Source organism: Budorcas taxicolor, chromosome 5 (genome assembly GCF_023091745.1).
Source record: "Budorcas taxicolor isolate Tak-1 chromosome 5, Takin1.1, whole genome shotgun sequence".
NCBI lineage: Eukaryota > Metazoa > Chordata > Mammalia > Artiodactyla > Bovidae > Budorcas > Budorcas taxicolor.
The window spans coordinates 119,310,946-119,330,938 of NC_068914.1; the positions used below are offsets into that span (position 1 = coordinate 119,310,946).

A 19,993-nucleotide genomic window follows, 5' to 3' on the forward strand; every position below is an offset into this window, starting at 1 on the left:
CCTGCCCTTCATGACTGCACAGCCGAGCACACTCACGGACTCGTTAGGTCCCCACCTCGCCCTGGGAATGTGTGTTGTTATCCCCATTTGATAGGTGTCAAGACTGTCAGAGCTGCCCAAGGAACCGGATTTTAACGCAGGTTATCTGATGTCAAGTTAGAGGAGGATAGTGATGATAGTGATGGTGATGGAGCTGATGATGATGGTGATGGTGGGGGTCGTGATGATAGTGGTCCTGATGGCTAATGCTCAGCCCTCACTCTGCCCAGCACTGTCCTTAGCACTTTCAGGTATTACCTCATTCAACGTTCACAGCAACCCTGTGAGTAGATAACTGTTATGACTCCTTTTCTCAGATGAGGAAACTAAGGCCCTTGTAAGCCTCTTGGGCTGGAGTTGGGATTTGAACCCAGTCAGTATAGCCTGAGGCTCTGCCAGGGCTAATATTGTGGGATGTGGGGTACCGAGAGGCTGGGGAGGGTTTGAAGCAGGGGCTCGGTAGTCTGAGTCACATCCCACCTGACCTTTGAAGCAGGGGCTCCATCTCCCCTCGGCTTCTCCGGCCAACCCCTCATCTCCCACTCTAGGACTCCCTCTTGCTGTTTAAGTTTGGGAGCATCTCCCCAGCTGTGTGTGGGATGCTGGCTTTGGGAGAAGAAAGGGGACCCTTGGGGGTGGCTCCACCCCTTAGGTGTTCCAAATACAGGTCAGGGTGGGAGGCCTCAGCCCCCAGGAGTGGAGTAAAACCCTGACCTGCAGGGAGTTCTACCCGCTTTGGGGGCACCTGGAGACCCTCCTGACCTGCTGGGTCACACATACAAGTAAGGGACAACAAAGATGAACTCAAGCTCAGGAGCCCAGCCTCTAGCCCAGGGCTCCCAGAAACCTCCCAGAACACCCACTTCATAGCCAGGTCTCAGAGGGGCCCCTCTCCTTTTCCCTCACCCCACAGCCTCCTGAGGTACCCTTTACACAGGGGCACATCCCCAGTGCAGGCCACATCTCTCCCACCCACACTCCACACCCTCTCTGGGCACCCAGCACATCTGAGTCTCAGCCAGCCTTCCCCTTCTCAGGCCTCAAACCTCCTTTTCCACTCCTCTCGGTTAGGGGACCCAGCACAGGGCCTGGGAAAGCCCCTCATCCCAGAGTAACTCCTGGCTTCCCACAGGGAGAGTTGGGAGGGAGGGAAAGACTAGAACCTGAAGCCAGAGACATGGGAACAGGGCCTGCCCCATCCCTGGGGGATTCTAAGATAAGCCTGGGGGCAAGGGCTGAGAGATGGCAGATCAGGCAGAAACTTCTGGTGGGTCTGAGTCAGAGCTGAAAGAAATCCCCGTGACCTTCATCTCCAGCCCCCTGGCTGGTGGCAGGGGTCAGGAGGGAAGCTTCGGCTACCTGGGGACCAGGCCAGGCAGGGCCAGGGCAGGGTGGGTCTTACCTGGCTGGGACATGGAGCTGCGATGCGCTGTCTCTGCTTCTCTCCACTGCTGGGACCGCAGCCATCTCCCCAGGGCCGGGCTCCAGCTCCCTCGGCCCAGGTAGTAGACGGCTGACGGCGAGCAGGCAGAGACTAAAACCCCAGGGCCAGCCCACTTCCTGTGCAGAGGATGGAGGGGGTAAGGCCTGGGGGTGGGAAGGCGGGGGAGATCTGACTGGTTAGAAAGCCTGAAACTCCTGCAGCACCAGGGGCCAGATAAAGATCTCCCTCCTCCGCTGGGGGCGGCTGGGGTATGGGGGGGTCTGGGGGGGGGGGGCACTGTGGGTGTTGCGGCAGCAGGCACGCGTGTGCACCGTCGCACACATGTCTCTCACTCACAAATAGGCACCACGCTGCACACAAGAGCCTGCGGGGACAAGGCCCCTTCTTCTCCCTCTCATGCCACACCCTCCCCATCTCACAGGCCGCCTCAGGCCTCTGACACCTTCATCCAGTCACACACATGTCCACTAACACCCAGGCCTCGCTCAAACCTGTCCCTTTAGGTGTGCCCCAGCCATGGAATGAGACATGCCAACTCCCTCAGACACCCTTTCTCACCCGGCCTTCCAAGAAGCCCCTGACTCAGTTTAGCATTCAGGGATGACTATTTGGGGGGGCCTTTGCAAACAATTGCAATCAAATTGGCCACTTATTGAACATTCTAGAACCTTCCTCTGCCTCTCAAGTCATGGTTTATAATCCGCTTTCTCCTCCTTTCCTTGGCAGAGAGAATCAGTTCCAGGCTTTTTCTTTTTTTTAATACCGAGCAGTTACAGACCCCCTGTTTGGGAGGGTGCATGTCCACCTATATCCAGTGTCACAGGCCTAGGGACCCCGTAACGTTCCATCCAGTATCAGAAGAAGCAACTCTGCTCTCTCTTTATTCTAAACTGTCTGCTTCGGGGAAGGTTTTCCTGTGAGCTGCCATCTCTTTCACCACCGGGAATCAGGTGAACAGGACGGGGAGTGAAAAGAGCAGCTCTGCAGAAGTTTCTGTCAGCAGAGAAGTGAGAAAACAGAGTTGAAGACCCTGAGAGACAATCAGGCCAACTCCCTTCTGAGCAGGAGGCAAGAGCCAGTGTGGCCGAGAAGAAGAGCAGATTCGAGGCTCCTGGAAGCTGAGTGACCCGCCCGCCTGTGCTTCCCTGTCCACGCCTGTAGAATGAGGGGTGGCTGTTTCTGCGGGGCTGTCAGGAGGACCGAGCAGCAGGAGGGCGTGAGTCTCTCACCTGGTGACCCCCTGGAGTGGGCCCTCAAGAAGCCCATCTCCCCCTCCCCTAGAGCAAGTCTTCTGACTGCAGGAGAGAGTGACAAACATGAGGACCAAAAGACGAGGGTGACAGCCGAGATTTATTAAGGCTAGAATAGTTCTGGAAGCTTCTCAGGGAACGGGGGATGCTGATTCTTCCAGGGAGGAAAGCCGGCTCAGGAAAGGAGGGGAAGTCCGCTTTTTGCTGTAGACTCTTTTATACCACGTGCATGTATTTCCTGTCCCCAAACTCATGAATCCATATATAAAGAAAAATCCAAGGAAGGCAAATACCACATGATATCACTTATATGGACTCTAAAATATGACACAAATGACCCTGTCTATGAAACAGAAACAGACTCCTAGACACAGAAAATAGACGCGAAGTTGCCAAGGGGGAGGTGGGAAGAGGAGGCAGGGATTGGGAGCTTGGGGTTAACAGAACTTGCAAACCCTTGCATGTAGAATGGATAAATAACCAGGTCCTACTGTACTGCACTCTACAGAGAGCTATATCCAATCCCCGGGAATAAACCTAATGGAAAAGAATATAAAAAAGAATGTATATGGGTGTATAACTGAGTTTGCTATACAGCAGAAATCAACAACATTGCAAATTAACTATGAAAGTGAAAGTGTTAGTTTCTCAGTCATGTCTGACTCTTTCCAACTCCATGGACTGTAGCCTGCCAGGCCCCTCTGCCCATGGAATTCTCCAGGCAGGAATACTGGAGTGGGTTGCCACTCCCTTCTCCAGTGGATCTTCCCAACACAGGGATCGAACTCAGATCTCCTGCATTGCAGGCAGGTTCTTCACTGCCTGAGCCACACTTCAGTTTAAAAAAAGAAAGATAAAATCCATCTGCAAGTGAAGGCAGAAACTGTGGACCCAGCTTTGTCCATGCTCAGGCATGGCTGCCGTCAGCAAGCATGCCAAGCACCCCACCTCCACCCCCACCCCCTGTGTACACACTGATGCCCACCTAGCTGCTTCCATGCTCCCTGCAGAGCTAATGCCTTCCTTCCCATTTTACAGGCAAGTAAACTGAGGCTCACTGGTCACCCAACCAGAATGCGGCAGGACCGGGATTAGAACCACAGTCTGTCTGACGGAAGACATCAGATTCTCTCCGAGACGACCTGAAGAGGAATCCAGGAACTTCTCCAGTGGCAGGGGCCCGACAGAGCCCTCTCAGGCCTGCCCAGACCTTGGACTCAGGAGTTTGGGGGTTACATCCAGCCTCCTCCAGCCATCCCCCTTCTGTCCCAGCACCCAATATACAAAGCCCCTTAAACCCTGTCCTGCGCCTTCCTCGCTGTGTCCTCAGGGTCCCACTGTGAACCAACTTCCCTGCACCCTTGGCTCTCATGGACAGAGCCGTGGCTCCTGCCTGGGGACCCCACTTTCACAGGAGCCGTGGGGCATGTGTATTTGGGCTCTTCTGGCTTCTGTGTCCTTTGTGACCATGACATTTCCACCCATCACAGGGCTGCCTCTTCTGGAGATGCCAGACCCTGTGCCCACCTCAGCCGTGGCCTCTACCAAATGCTCCTTCCCCCTTCCTCTGTGCTCCAGCTCCCAGGTAACTTCAGGGCCTCATAGCAGCCTTCAGACTCCTGCACCATCTTCTCCCCAGGGACCCTCCACTGACTCCACATTGCAGCCCAGGTCCACCCTGAGACCCCGTCATCACCCTGACTTGTGCCAGCCAGACGCCCTTGCGGCCACCACCCCTTCCACTCTGCAACAATGTCCCAGTTTGCATTGAGTCCAGCTGTGTCTGTCAAAAGAGAATTGAAGAGTGTAACAGGACCCTAAAGTAAGAGAGCAAGTTACTTTTCTTTCACATAAAAGCCATCCAGGGACTTCCCAGGTGGTCCAGTGGTTAAGGGTCTCCCATTCAATGTGGGGGACATGGTCAGGGAACTAAAGATTCCACACGCCACGGAGCAACTAGGCCCACGTGCTGCAACTACTGAGCCCACACGCCACAACTAAGACCCAACCCAAATAAAACAACAAACCATTTTTTTTAAAGTCGTCAGAGGAAGGCTATTGAGGGCTGGTGGAGGGGCCCTATGATGACATCAGAATCCTTAGTTCACTTCGTCTTGCTACTGGGGCATCCCCAATATCTTTCTTCTATCTCGTGGACCAAGAAAGCAGTTCAAGCTCCATCCATCACACATGCATTCCTGCAGTTGGACAGTGGAGGAAGAAGCAAAGAAGGACATCCTCTGCCAAGCAAGGACCTTTCCCCAAAGTTGCCCTAGACACTTCTTACATCCCATTAGCTATAACTGAGTCACATGACCATTTGTTCGCATTCCACCGTGAATTTCCTGGTTCATCAGCCATTCCAGCACCAGCCCTGAGCAACTCATGTCTCATGCAAATCATGACAGTCACATAGAAAGTGATTCCCTGTTCCTGTTCCTCACCACCAAGGCTCCAGGGGAAGCAGCTGTCCTGCTTTGCCTGAGGCAGTTTCCAGAACACAGGCGTTTCAATGCTAAAACTAGGACAGAGCTGGTCACCCACTGCCAGCCCACTCTTCCAGACTAACTCAACGGGATGATTTAAAACTGATTCTTCCTGGAACCCCCACCCCAGCCTGATTGGACCCAAGATACACATCACTTGCTTATTTCGGGTCGTGACTTTCTGTTCAGGTGTCTGCACTGGGAGTTGCCTGAGAACAGGGACCATGTTTGATTCACCCAGATTGTCCCAGAGCCTCGAAAATGACCTGACACACAGAGGTGTCAAGCTGCAGGGAAGGAAGGAGAAAAAGGAAAAGGAAAAGAACGGAGGTTTCCAAATCTCTAATGCGTGAAAGGACCCAGAAGTGGCAGATTAGAAACAACGCAGAGAATATCCATATTTGAAGCTTCAAGAGATTTGCCAGGGCTTCCCTGGTGGCTTGGTGGTAAAGAGTCCACTTGCCAGGGAACACCGAGTCAGTCCCTGGTCTGGGCAGATCCCGCCTGCTGCAGAGCAACTGAGCCCGCTTGCTACCGCTGTCCAGCCTGTGCTCCAGAGCCCGGGAGCCACAGCTACTGACGCCTGTGCTCCTCAACAAGAGAAATCACTGCAGTGAGAAACCTACACAGCACAACTAGAGAAAAGGCAGCAACAAGGACCCAGCAAAGCCAAAAAGAAACAAATAAAATTCTTTAAAAAAAAAAAGGAAGAGACAGCTGTCTACAGAGGAGCTACCCACGTCCAAGGTCAGGGGCAGCGGCCTAGAGTGCCAGGCTGCGACGGCGCAGGAACGGCCGAGAAGAGCTACCCCGCGTCCGAGGTCAGGGGCGGCGGCCGAGAGGAGACATCCTGCGTCCGAGGTCACAGCGGCGGCCGGAAGGAGCTACCCCGCATCCGAGGCCAGTGGCGACCGGGAGGAGACAGCCCGCATCGGAGGTCAGGGGCGGCCGGGATAAGCCACCTCACGCCCGAGGCCAAGGGCGGTGACCCTGAGGAGCCACCCCGAGCCCTAGGCCAGGGGCGGCAGCTGGGAGGAGCCACCTCACGCCCGAGGCCATGGGCGGTGACCCTGAGGAGCCACCCCGAGCCCGCAGCTGGAAGGAGCTACCCACGCCCGAGGCCAGGGCCCGCAGCCCGGGAGGAGCAACCCGAGGAGCAGTGGCTGCAGGCACAGGAGGGCCTAGAGGAGCTATCCCAGGTTGAAGGTCAGGAATGGTGGCGGTAAGGAGATGCCCCTCAACCAAGGTAAGGAGCAGTGGCTGTGCTTTGCTGGAGCAGCCGTGAAGAGATACCCCCACGTCCAAGGTAAGAGAAACCCAAGTAAAATGGTAGGTGTTGGAAGACGGCATCAGAGGGCAGACACACTGAAACCATACTCACAGAAAACTAGTCAATCTAATCACACTAAGACCACAGCCTTGTTTAACTCAGTGAAACCAAGCCATGCCTGCAGGGCAACCCAAGACAGGCGGGTCATGGTGGAGAGGTCTGACAGAATGTGGTCCACTGGAGAAGGGAATGGCAAGCCACTTCAGTATTCTCGCCTTGAGAACCCCATGAACAGTATGAAAAGGCAATATGATAGGATACCAAAAGAGGAACTCCCCAGGTCATTAGGTGCCCAATATGCTACTGGAGATCAGAGGAGAAATAAATACAGAAAGAATGAAGGGATGGAGCCAAAGCAAAAACAATACCCTGCTGTGGATGTGACTGGTGATAGAAGCAAGGTCTGATGCTGTAAAGAGCAATATTGCATAGGAACCTGGAATCTCAGATCCATGAATCAAGACAAATTGGAAGTGGTCAAACAAGAGATGGCAAGGGTGAACGTCAACATTCTAGGAATCAGCGAACTAAAATGGACTGGAATGGGTGAATTTAACTCAGATGACCATTGTATCTACTACTGCAGGCAGGAATCCCTCAGAAGAAATGGAGTAGCCATATGGTCAACAAAAGAGTCTGAAATGCAGTACTTGGATGCAGTCTCAAAAAGGACAGAATGATCTCTGTTTGTCTCCAAGGCAAACCATTCAATATCACAGTTATCCAAGTCTATGCCCCAACCAGTAATGCTGAAGAAGCTGAAGTTGAACGGTTTTATGAAGACCTACAAGACCTTTTAGAACTAATACCCAAAAAAGATGTCATTTTTATTGTAGGGAACTGGAATGCAAAAGTAGGAAGTCAAGAAACACCTGGAGTAACACGCAAATTTGGCCTTGGAATGTGGAATGAAGCAGGGCCAAGACTAATAGAGTTTTGCCAAGAAAATGCACCGGTCATAGCAAACACCCTCTTCCAACAACACAAGAGAAGACTCTACACATGGACATCACCAGATGGTCAACACCGAAATCAGATTGATTATATTTTTTGCAGCCAAAGATAGAGAAGCTCTATACAGTCAACAAAAACAAGACCAGGAGCTGACTGTGGCTCAGATCATGAACTCCTTATTACCAAATTCAGACTTAAATTGAAGAAAGTAGGGAAAACCGCTAGACCATTCAGGTATGACCTAAATCAAATCCCTTATGATTATACAGTGGAAGTGAGAAATAGATTTAAGGGCCTAGATCTGATAGATAGAGTGCCTGATGAACTATAGAATGAAGTTCGTGACATTGTGCAGGAGACAGGGATCAAGACCATCCCCATGGAAAAGAAATGCAAAAAAGCAAAATGGCTGTCTGGGGAGGCCTTACAAATAGCTGTGAAAAGAAGAGAGGTGAAAAGCAAAGGAGAAAAGGAAAGATATAGGCATCTAAATGCAGAGTTCCAAAGAATAGCAAGAAGAGATAAGAAAGCCTTCTTCAGCGATCAAGGCAAAGAAATAGAGGAAAACAACAGATTGGGAAAGACTAGAGATCTCTTCAAGAAAATTAGAGATACCAAGGGAACATTTCATGCAAAGATGGGCTCGATAAAGGACAGAAATGGTATGGACCTAACAGAAGCAGAAGATATTAAGAAGAGGTGGCAAGAATACACAGAAGAACTGTACAAAAAAGATCTTCACGACCCAGATATTCATGATGATGTGATCACTAATTTAGAACCAGAGATCTTGGAATGTGAAGTCAAGTGGGCCTTAGAAAGCATCACTACGAACAAAGCTAGTGGAGGTGATGGAATTCCAGTTGAGCTGTTTCAAATCCTGAAAGATGATGCTGTGAAAGTGCTGCACTCAATATGCCAGCAAATTTGGAAAACTCAGCAGTGGCCACAGGACTGGAAAAGGTCAGTTTTCCTTCCAATCCCAAAGAAAGGCATTGCCAAAGAATGCTCAAACTACCGCACAATTGCACTCATCTCACATGCTAGTAAAGTAATGCTCAAAATTCTCCAAGCCAGGCTTCAGCAATACGTGAACCGTGAATTCCCTGACGTTCAAGCTGGTTTTAGAAAAGGCAGAGGAGCCAGAGATCAAATTGCCAACATCTGCTGGATCATGGAAAAAGCAAGACAGTTCCAGAAAAACATCTATTTCTGCTTTATTGACTATGCCAAAGCCTTTGACTCTGTGTATCACAATAAACTGTGGAAAATTCTGAAAGAGATGGAAATACCAGACCACCTGACCTGTCTCTTGAGAAATCTGTATGCAGGTCAGGAAGCAACAATTAGAACTGGACATGGAACAACAGACTGGTTCCAAATAGGAAAAGGAGTACGTCAAGGCTGTATATTGTCACCCTGCTTATTTAACTTCTATGCAGAGTACATCATGAGAAACACTGGGCTGGAAGAAACACAAGCTGGAATCAAGATTGCCGGGAGAAATATCAATAACCTCAGATATGCAGATGACACCACCCTTATGGCAGAAAGTGAAGAAGAACTAAAAAGCCTCTTGATGAAAGTGAAAGAGGAGAGTGAAAAAGTTGGCTTAAATCTCAACATTCAGAAAATGAAGATCATGGCATCCGGTCCCAACACTTCATGGGAAATAGATGGGGAAACAGTGGAAACAGTGTCAGACTTTATTTGGGGGGGCTCCAGAATCACTGCAGAAGGTGACTGCAGCCATGAAATTAAAAGATGCTTACTCCTTGGAAGAAAAGTTATGACCAACCTAGATAGCATATTCAAAAGCAGAGACATTACTTCGCCTACTAAGGTCTATCTAGTCAAGGCTATGGTTTTTCCTGTGGTCATGTATGGATGTGAGAGTTGGACTGTGAAGAAGGCTGAGTGCCGAAGAATTGATGCTTTTGAACTGTGGTGTTGGAGAAGACTCTTGAGGGTCCCTTGGACTGCAAGGAGATCCAACCAGTCCATTCTGAAGGAGATCAGCCCTGGGATTTCTTTGGAAGGAATGATGCTAAAGCTGAAGCTCCGGTACTTTGGCCACCTCATGTGAAGAGTTGACTCATTGGAAAAGACTCTGATGCTGGGAGGGATTGGGGGCAGGAGGAGAAGGGGACGACAGAGGATGAGATGGCCGGATGGCATCACTGACTCAATGGACGTGAGTTTGAGTAAACTCCGGGAGTTGGTGATGGACAGGGAGGCCTGGCGTGCTGCGATTCATGGGGTCGCAAAGAGCCGGACACGACTGAGCGACTGAAATGAACTGAACTGAACTGATGTGGAACAATCCCCAGGATGTGCCAGTGGGTGAAAACAAGGCAAGTCCAGCTCAAAGTGTGCAGTGGAAGGGTGTAACTGCATGAGTGTGTGACTGTGAGAGGACATGTGCCAGGGTGTGTGTGTGTGTTTGTGAGGGTGTGTGTGTGTGTAGGGGTGGGTAGGTGTGAGTGCCTGATGGCTGTAGGGTGAGTCTGTCTGTGTGTGAGAGGGTATGCGTGTGTGAGGGGGGAGTGGGGGTGTGCTTGTTGTGCGTTTGTGAGAATGTGTGTGCAAGTGAGTGTGTGTTGTGTGCGTGTGTCTGTGACCTGGCAGGTACAGGCACCGGGTTGTTCTGGAACTAATTCTTAGGGACTGAATTTACCTCAGGGAGGGAGCTGGGAGACCCAAGAAGCAGTGGAGGGTGGGGAATATTTCGTGAATAACCTTTGGTAACTTTTGAAATTTGTTTCATGGGAACATAATACCTATTTAAGAAAATGAGTAAAATAGGAATCAGAATTAAACTGTAAAAGCCTGGGACCCTTGGTGGAGGCTGAGGTTCTCCTCAAGGGTCACCAGACACCAGACCTCCTACTGCTGCTGCTGCTAAGTTGCTTCAGTCGTGTCCGACTCTGTGCGACCCCATAGACGGCAGCCCACCAGGCTCTGTCATCCCTGGGATTCTCCAGGCAAGAACACTGGAGTGGGTTGCCATTTCTTTCTCCAATGCAGGAAAGTGGAAAGTGGAAAGTGAAAATGAAGTCACTCAGTAATGTCCGACTCTTAGCGACCCCATGGATTACAGCCCACCAGGCTCCTCCATCCATGGGGTTTTCCAGGCAAGAATACTGGGGTGGGGTGCCATTGCCTTCTCCGAGACCTCCTACTACTCCTGTTTAATTCCAACCTCTACAGAGGAACGCTGGGTTCACCTCCCTGTGCCGATGGTGCCTAGGAAGGGAAGCGTTTTGTCCACGGTCACACCGCTCCTCACCCCCGTCTCCTGACTGCCAGGCCAGAGTCCTGCTATGGGGACAGCCAGGAAAGCTCTGAGGACCCTTTGACAGCTCCCACAGTGGTTTCCCCCCCTTTCCCGTGAGAAACAGGTAGAAAAAAGATCTTTTCACTTGTTCTTATTCTTAAGTAGGTTTCACCAAGATCTGTGATCTTTCTCAGAAGACAATCTAGGTGTTGCAGTGAGGAAAGAGGACGTGTGATGTTTGCAAAGTGTCTGTGAGAAGTTCCTCTCTATCTAGAGGTTATGCTTGCTTGCTTTTCTTTTCTGGGTGTTTTTATTAAGGAACGGCAAAACATTTAAATGTCCCTTCGCTTAGATTGTCCCCAGCTGTCAGTACTGTCTACAGTGTCTGCTTGGAGGTGAGCAGTAAACAGGGTCAGAAGCTCACCCAGCTCTGGAATGATGGCCCCAGTCAAGCCTGGCCACAGGGGTGGGAACCCTAGATGGCTGCCTGCACCCTGAGAACGGGAACTCTGAACTCCTCTGAGCAGTGAAGATGCCTGCTTCAGGCTGTAGGCAGGGGCAAGGTGAGGCAGATCTGGCTACCACCTGGCCCAGGATCATACAGACAGACTGTGAAACCTTCCCCTGGCCCTTGATTCTTGGCATCCTGGTATGTGTGTCTCATTGCCACCTCAAGGATCTAAATAAGGTGGGACTGAGAGAAGAGAGGCAACCATATTTTGGCAGATTCTGAAACAACCACGATGAGGGTATAGAAAAGACCATGAGTCTCCTTCAGAACAAAGGGGCTGAACTGAGCCAGATGAGGGGGCGCTCTGGGCAAGTGCAAAGCCACGGAAGGTGTTGGGCCGGCATCGAGGATTCATGGAGAAGGGCCCCTCTGGGTGGCACTGTGGGAAGCATGCTGGTGGGAGGAGGCCCTGTCCTTACTGCCCCACACCTGCAGCTCGAAGCTTCCCCAGCTGTGTGCTCCTACAGGGGCTCTACCAAGTTTAAAACAGGCTTCTCTTGACATCATTTTTACTCACTCAGGTTCGCAGGCCCACTCGAGGGCCACCCCAGCTGTATTGTAGAGATATCAGGGATCAAGTAGTTTTCGGACAATCGGCAATTCACTAAAACACATCCGACTCCCTTGGCCTCCCAACATCAAAGACTTCTCTTTGGGTGAGGGAGGTGGCCTTGTCTCCCCCTCACTGTGGGTTTGGATTGGGGACCCCAACTAAGATGAAACAGGGGCCAGACAGGAACCCATGCTTGAGGCTGGCAGGAGGAAACCATGGTAAACTGGGGTCTCCATTGCTGTGGGATGGCAGATGGGAACGACGGCTCGATACTGCCAGGAAATTCTCAATTTTCATAAAAAGCAGAAAACTGAGAATTGTTTTTTTAAACGTGAAATTCTCTTACTTAAAATAATGGTCATTTATTTTAACTTCAACCCACAGCAAGACACCCACCACCAGGCCTGCCCCAGAGAGAACACACTGCCGGCCACGAGGTGTGAGGAAGCCGACTTTAGGAGGGAGGAGTGGGGCTGAGGGCTGACAAGGACCCTCTGTTGGGGATGTTTCTTCTTAGGTACTGGCCGGATATTTATTTTTCATTGTGGTCACACTGCAGCTTTGCAAACCTTTCCTGTGTTTGTGGTGTTTACCTCTTTAGGAGCCCTGGGTCCCAAGCAACAAGCTCAAGCTTTACTTTCCCAGTCTCCCTTGCAGCGGGGGCAGTGAGCACGTGATCAGGCTCACCCATTCAGGAGTGTCTGCTGCAGACCTCCCTCGGGATGGGAGCCAGGGATGCGGGTTAGGAGGCAGAGAACTCCAGGAGGCTGGTGAGGGTGACAACAGAGCATTTCAGAAACTGTACCCCTCCTAGCCTGGTTTATAGAGATTCTTGAGCTGCAGAAGATCCTGAACCAAATGCTTTTCTAACGAAAGCGGCCAGGTGGGGTCTTTGGTTTGCATTTGATATTCCTGACTGACACAGGTGCTTTGAAGCCAGGCAGGGTGGACAGTCACTTAGCATGCAGATTAAGACTCGAAATCATCTTTAATTACTAGCCCCCCACCCCATCCTGGGACTTGGTGGCTCAGACAGTCAAGAACCCACCTGCAATGCAGGAGACCCAGGTTTCATCCCTGGGTTGGGAAGATCCCCTGGAGAAAGGAATGGCAACCCACTCCAGTATTTTCACCTGGGAAATTTCATGGACAGAGGAACCTGGTGGGCTGCAGTCCGTGGGGTTGCAAAGAGTTGGACACCACTGAGGGACTAACACATACACACACACACACACACACACACACACACACACACACACCATCCCACTCTTCATGCAGAGCTAACTAGCTAGGGTGATGGCAAAGTGGGAACCAAGTGAGAGGGCACAAGAGGAGTGTGTCTGTTGGGGTTTTCTCTCTGCTGGGGCCCTTGGAATAAAATCTGTGTTGTAATGCAGATCTGATGGCCAGGCGTGAGCACTAGCTCTTGAGGGCAAAACAGGGGGGTTTAAGACAAAAACGTGCCTTGTGTTCTCCAGTTGTAGGTGACTCTAGAGAGGCAGTCACAGCTGATGTCCTCCTAGCCGATTCCATGATTGAATGCCTGGGAGGCCCATGCACACTCAGTGAGCTGGCTGACATTGAATCTCTCTCACTGACTGGTTTCCACTTTGGGTGCTGGTTAATAAAGAGACAGCCTGCCGGAGGCCCCCATGTTTGGTGGGTGGCTGGTTTCACTTTCAGGATGAGTTAGACTCAGCCCGTTGTGAATCCTCCCACTGCACAGAGTCACAAACCCACCCTGACTTGTGTGAACCAGATCAGCGCATGCTCTGTTTACCAATTCCTCCTTCCCTGGGGAAGGCCTGCACCCCCTCATCCCTACCCGGAGGGAGTTTCTACCACGTGCCAGGGGTTCTGGGCAGGGCCAGGGCATGTGTGAGGGTGGCAGGGAGCCTCGAGCACTGGCTGACCCCCTCTCACATTCACGCGCCTCCTCACACTCTGCCCAGCAGTCAAACCACCAACATCCCCACCCAACACCAGGCTGGAGCTGAGAACACATGTATCTTCGCTATGATTCTGCTTCATTTCAGTCCTGTCCCTCCTCCCAGGCCAGGGCGCCTTCGAGGGGACACAGGCTGGGAATCTAGGGACCTGGGTTTGAGTTCCAGCAGCGGCCCCAACCCCCGAGTAACACGTCCTCCCCTGCGGTAATCACCATTCTGGGGAGGCAGACCATGGGAACAGACTGTGGCTAACTCGGGCAATACAGAAATGAAAGGATCTGGAGTGGTTCCCAAGACCAAGACCTCAGCGGAGCAGATTCCAGACCAGCTGCAGGGACCTGGCTGCGAAGATGCCTTCAAGGCACCAAACTCCAGCTGTTTCCTGGCCCCATTCCACTCTTCTTCAAAGAGTACCATTGGCTATGATGAGGTCAAATGGCCACCCTTGGCTGGAGAGGTTGGATGGGGTACTTTGACTGACAGCTTGACCAAGATGTCATCTAATGCAGGTAAATCTCCAAAGAGAAATGAGTGATGTTACCAGAAACAGGGGGCCAGATGATGCTGACTAAGCAAGAACCAAAAGGGTCAGACCATTCCTCTTTGGGCCCAGCCTCCCAGCCCTACAAGGACAGGATCAGGTCAGACAGAATCTTCCAGGAAAGGCATCCTCTGATTGGAGGAATCCAAACCGGGCACCTTGCTTTCCTGCTGGGGTGGGGTGCAGGAGGGTGAAGGAGGAGCCACAGGGTGGTGGGAGAGGCTCTTCTCAGTCCTCAGAGGGGGCTTCTGGCATGAGGGTGCATTGCACACCCACCCTGAAGCCTCCCTATTTAAGAGAGAACCAGGCAGGGTCAGGGCAGCTGCCTGAGTGGGAAAAAGGGACGCTTACCTCCTCCCCTACATGGGGCTTAAACCAGTGACCTTGATCTCATGGGCCCCGGGGAGCTCATGAGCCAACTTGAAAGCAGCAAAGGATGAAGGGCCCCAGGCTGCATTACCCCATCTCAGGGCAAGGCCGGAGGAACACTGTGACTAGCTCGTTCCTCAGGGCCTGGAGTTGGGAAATAACCTAAACTGGGACTTGGTCAGCAACCGGCTGTACTCGCCAGGAGGCCCTCGCCTGCTCCAGACTGAGGAAGGTGATTTGTATACCCATTTTTCAAGGGTCACCAGATGGCACCCCCTGGAAACAACCCTATTAGGTAGAGAACAAAGACCTCGGGATGAGGGAGCGAAGGGAGGGGCAGGTCTCAAAGGCAGAGCTGAGTCAGATGCTCAGCCATCCAGGCCCCCAACACAGAGCTCTCTGTCTACAACCTCTTGGCTGACCCATCCCCCAACCTCCACCTCTTCAGAAGCACCCAGGAACCCCAGCCTCACCACCACTGTCCAAGCCAGGACTCAAGGACCAACCAGGCCTGGCCAGTGCACCAGAGTCCGGGCGGGGTAGGGGGGCCTGGGCAGAGCAAGGAGGGGACCAAGGGGCACGTCCATCGAGAGGATGTGGCCGAGGGCTTCAGGCCTGCGGTTCCAGGCAGAGCGCTGCTGGCCCCTGGCTGAAGTCACCTGTGCCCTTCCCGCAGGAAGCAGGGGGCGGCAGGAGCGGAGGGGGCAGGGGAAGCTGTGAGGTGTGTGGTTTAGACTGTGAAGCGCACACTGGGGTAAGCCCGGACACTCAAGTGGGTGGGCCTGGTGAGCTGCTTCTGCCACCAGGCCCTCTTCCTGTGTCTCTCTTCTCAGCTCTGTCCTGAAACCTGCCCACTAACACCTGTTCCTCCTCAGCGCCTTCAGCACAGACCACCAAGAAGGTTCAGAACAGCCCACCTCAGACAGAAGAGGCACCAGCATCACCAAGGCTCCAGAGGGCAGAGCACCGCGAAGGTACACTGAAAGAGGCCAGAAAGTCCTCAGAGCTTTCTCTGAGGCACCAGGCACCAGTGCTGACGACACTGCCCCGGTCCCTACCATGCTCCAGGCCCTGTTCCTAGTTTATGGGTGTTAATTCCCGAATAGGCCAAGTGTGGTCAGATCCAACAGCACCAGCATCCCCAGGTGCTTGTCAGAAACGTGGTATCTCAGGTCCCACCCCAGACTGAATCTGAATCTGCATCTTAACCAAGTTCCCAGGTGATTTCTGCACACATGAAAGTTTGAGAAGCATCATATTAATTCATTTAATCCTGATAACAGCACTTGGTACCTCAGACAGTAAAGAAAGTGCCTGCAATGCAGGAGAACCAGGTTCAATCCCTGGGCTGGAAAAATCCTCTGGAGAAGGGAATGGCTACCCACTCCAGTATTCTTGGCTGGAAAATTCCATGGACAGAGGAGTCTGGTGGGCTACAGTCCATGGGGTCACAAAAAGTCAGACATGACTGAGCAACTAACACTTTCAGGTAGGTATTCTTACGATCCCCTTTTACAGATGAGGAAACTAAGGCACAGGTTAAATAGCTTGCCCACGGCCGCACAGCGGGGTTAGTGCCAGGGCTGGGACTTGAACCCAGACCATCTGGCTCCAGAGGACATACTCCTCACTGCTGGGAGGCTACTGCCTTCGGAATGAGAGGACCATGGGGATTCCAGTCACTGCTGGCCATTCGGCGCCTGTTCTACCTGTGCTGGCCTACCTTCCAGAACCCACTCCAGCCTTCTTGCTATTTTTCTGCCCTCCGCCTGTCTAGGGAGAGTCTGAATCATGGTTTTCTCAGGCATAGAAGGCAAGAACACCCACCAATTGCATGGACCATTCGTCAAGCATGTGTCATACTGGGAGTTACAACCCTTACAAAAGATGCTCAGGATTCAAGTCTGCCTCCGAGAGTCCAGGGCCTAATAGAAGAGACAGAAGACAGGAATGGTCACATGGGTGAATAAAACTTACCTGGAGGTGTTCAGACACTCCCTGTGTGGCTGCCTCTTTAAGGCAGACCACAGGGAGGAGGAAGTTTTGAGCCAGACCTTGAAGGCTGAAACATCTAACACAGGACAAGGGTCAGAGACCAGCTTGAGTGAAGGGGCAGAGGAGGGTGTAGATACAGGTGTTAAGTGGCCTGTGTGGCTGAAGTGGGTGCATGGAGCTTAGCTTAAAGCATCCCCCGCTCCAACCCTCAGCTGATGCCCAGCTCCCCTCCACAGCCTCTCACCCAGAGTGCCCAGACTCCCTGGAATGCCCCGCTATGATGAGGAGACCACTCCTTCCTATAGCAGGAAGCCCAGGCCATCTCTGGTGTGCCCACAGATATGTTCATTCTAGCCAGCACACCTGTGTACAGGTAGATGTCCTTCAAGCACACCTGAGCCATGTAGATCCAGCTGGTCCTGCTGCTACCTAGGAAGTAACAGATGCCTAAATACCCAAGACATCTGCTGTACTAGACAGGCCCCCACCCCTAGAACCTTGAAGTCCTGGCTCCGTGGGCCTTAGCATCTTGACTCCACCCTGCTTGGAAGAACCCTGAGGCTGGCATGGCCACACACACAGTAGGGAGCCCTCTGGATGGTGCTCTTTGCTGAAGGCCCTGAGCATGCGCAGGTAATAAACACAGCTTGCTTGTCCTGGGCTGGAGTGACGCTGACGTGAGGTCCCCCTACAATGCCATTTAACACCCACTGCAGCCACAGGACCTCCCTCCACCATGACTACCACTAGACATGAGAACACCCAGAGCTCCCTCGTAATTGGGATCTGAGCTCCGATCGGTGACCCTAGCGTCGAGTTCTGAGCACCTACACAAGATTCCTTCCCTCCTTCCCCTCATTGCCCACCTCCCCCACACTTGCCTCAGTACTTTGCACACAAAGGGCACTCAGTAATTGCTTTAGAACATTTGAGTTTAGGGACTTCCCTGATGGCTCAGTGGTTAAGAATCTGCCCGGCCATGCAGGAGATGGCCACACGCCATCCCACATGACAGAAGCCCGCATACAGCATGGGCCGCAAGGAAAGATCCCACGTGAGGCAGAAAAGATCCTGCATGCTGTAACTAAGACCCTACAGAAGTGAAATAATAAATAAACATTAAAAAAAAAAAAAACGAACACGGAGTTATAGGCCCAGAAGTTGCCACCAGGGGGCGATGCGTGCTGCTCCCCAGCCTCCACCTTGGAGGGAGGTGAGATGAAGGCAAGGACAGTGGCCCAATGTGGACACTGGCTATTTCTGCCCTGAAAAGGGCAGGTGCCCACAGGACAAGACAGGGAAGCAAGCAGGGCCCGTCAATTCCAGGCAGGCGGCATGAGGGGAACCCAAGGAAAGAGAAAGCCAAGAGAATGACCCACAAGGGATCTTGGAGACTCTCAGATCTGTCCTCTCCCCGTAGAGATGATGAGCCTGGGCCCGGATAGGGGCAGATGTCAGCCTTAGGTCACACAGCAGGGTGGAGGTTTAAACCCTGCCCTCCAACCTCCCAGAACCCTTCGTCCCACTTAACCCCCAGATACAGAGAAGGAAGTTTATATCAACGGATCCCTCATCTTCCTCTAGTTGAAACAGATCAGAAATGGGTTCCTGAGACAGCCCCAGGCCCCAGCCCTCTGCTCCTGCATCTCTTTCCCAAACACCCTCACCTCTGACCTTAACTACCCAAGGATTCACAGTCCTGCAGCTCTTGCTGTGACCCACCACCTCAGCCCTCCATCTCCCTTGTTCTGCTCATCTGGCCATCATTCTGTCCCCCAAGGACCACTGCCAAGCCTTTGGGCTCAGCTGCTGACCTCTTAGAATGAAAATCAGATAATATCCTGTCCTTGCTTGAACCCCCGCCCAACAAAGGCTTCCCGCTGCCCTTATGATACAACCGCACCTGCTCACCCTGCAAGTCTCAGCCCTACTGCCCCTCCCCCTGGAAGGCTCTAAGCTCAAACCTGCCGGACCCTCACCGTGCTCCCTCTGACCTCCTACTGCAGTCTTCCCAGACCAGCATCACCCCATCTAAAGCCGATATGTGCCTATTAAGTCCTGGCACCCACCTGTCTCCCCAGAGCACTCACTCTCATTTTTAATTGATTGGACATTGGGGAAGGATTTGCTTGGGATCTGTCCTCCTGGCTGGACCGTGGCTCCTCAAGATCACAGGCCAACTCCATGGAGTCCCACGGCTTCTCTGGCAACTAAAGCCCTTTGTGATTCAGGGAAGGTGCTCAGATTATAATTGTTGAAAGAACTGATGGATGGAGGTGACAGCTTATGGTGAGCAGTCTCGAATTCGTGATCTCCGAAGGAGAGGAGAGGATTTCGCTTCAGGACCAAAGACATGGCTCCAGTCACTCAGAGCTTTGCAAAAGTTTCATTATAGTGAAAAAGAGATGGAGAAAGCTTCTGACATAGACATCAAAAGGAGGCAGGGAGCACCTCACTCACTAGTTGGGATCGGGCTTTATATACTTTATCAATTGGTTAGTAACAATAGATTAAAAGAATGTTTCAAGGTTTTTAAAGTCTTACTAGACCCACCCCCGTAACATACATTTTAGGATAACAGGATTAGCCTGAAGGTTCTTGTTAAAAAGGAGAAACATATCCTCGAGCAAGATACATTGTTGTTATATAATAATTAGTATAGAACTTAAGGAAAAACATATCCTTCTGGCTCAGAAGGTAAAGCATCTGTCTACAATGCAGGAGACCCGGGTTTGAGCCCTGGGTTGGGAAGATCCCTTGGAGAAGGAAATGGCAATCCACTCCAGTACTATTGCTTGGAAAATCCCATGGACAGAGGAGCCTGGCGGGCTGCAGTCTACGGGGTTGCACAGAGTCGGACACGACTGAGTGACTTCACTTCACTTCAGCAAGATGAGTTATTTTGTTGTGTAATCATTCCGTTCAGTTCAGTCGCTCAGTTGTGTCCGACTCTTTGCAACCCCATGATTTGCAGCACGCCAGGCCTCCCTGTCCATCACCAGCTCCCGGAGTTCACTCAGACTCACGTCCATCGAGTCAGTGATGCCATCCAGCCATCTCATCCTCTGTCGTCCCCTTCTCCTCCTCCCCCAATCCCTCCCAGCATCAAAGTCTTTTCCAATGAGTCAACTCTTTGCCTGAGGTGGCCAAAGTACTGGAGTTTCAGCTTTAGAATCATTCACTCCAAATAAATCCCAGGGTTGATCTCCTTCAGAATGGACTGGTTGGATCTCCTTGCAGTCCAAGGGACTCTCAAGAGTCTTCTCCAACACCACAGTTCAAAAGCATCAATTCT

At 51.9% G+C, this 19,993-nt stretch overlaps 1 protein-coding gene across 1 annotated transcript in view; it reads right to left on the minus strand.

The window, feature by feature from the left end:
- The window catches only part of IL2RB (interleukin 2 receptor subunit beta), a 42,295-nt gene that overhangs the window by 13,459 nt on the left and 8,843 nt on the right, over window positions 1-19,993 (minus strand). The window contains exon 6 of the mRNA XM_052640604.1: window positions 1,442-1,552. Coding sequence (XP_052496564.1) covers window positions 1,442-1,552 — 111 coding nt within the window. The remainder of the gene's footprint in view (window positions 1-1,441; window positions 1,553-19,993) is intronic.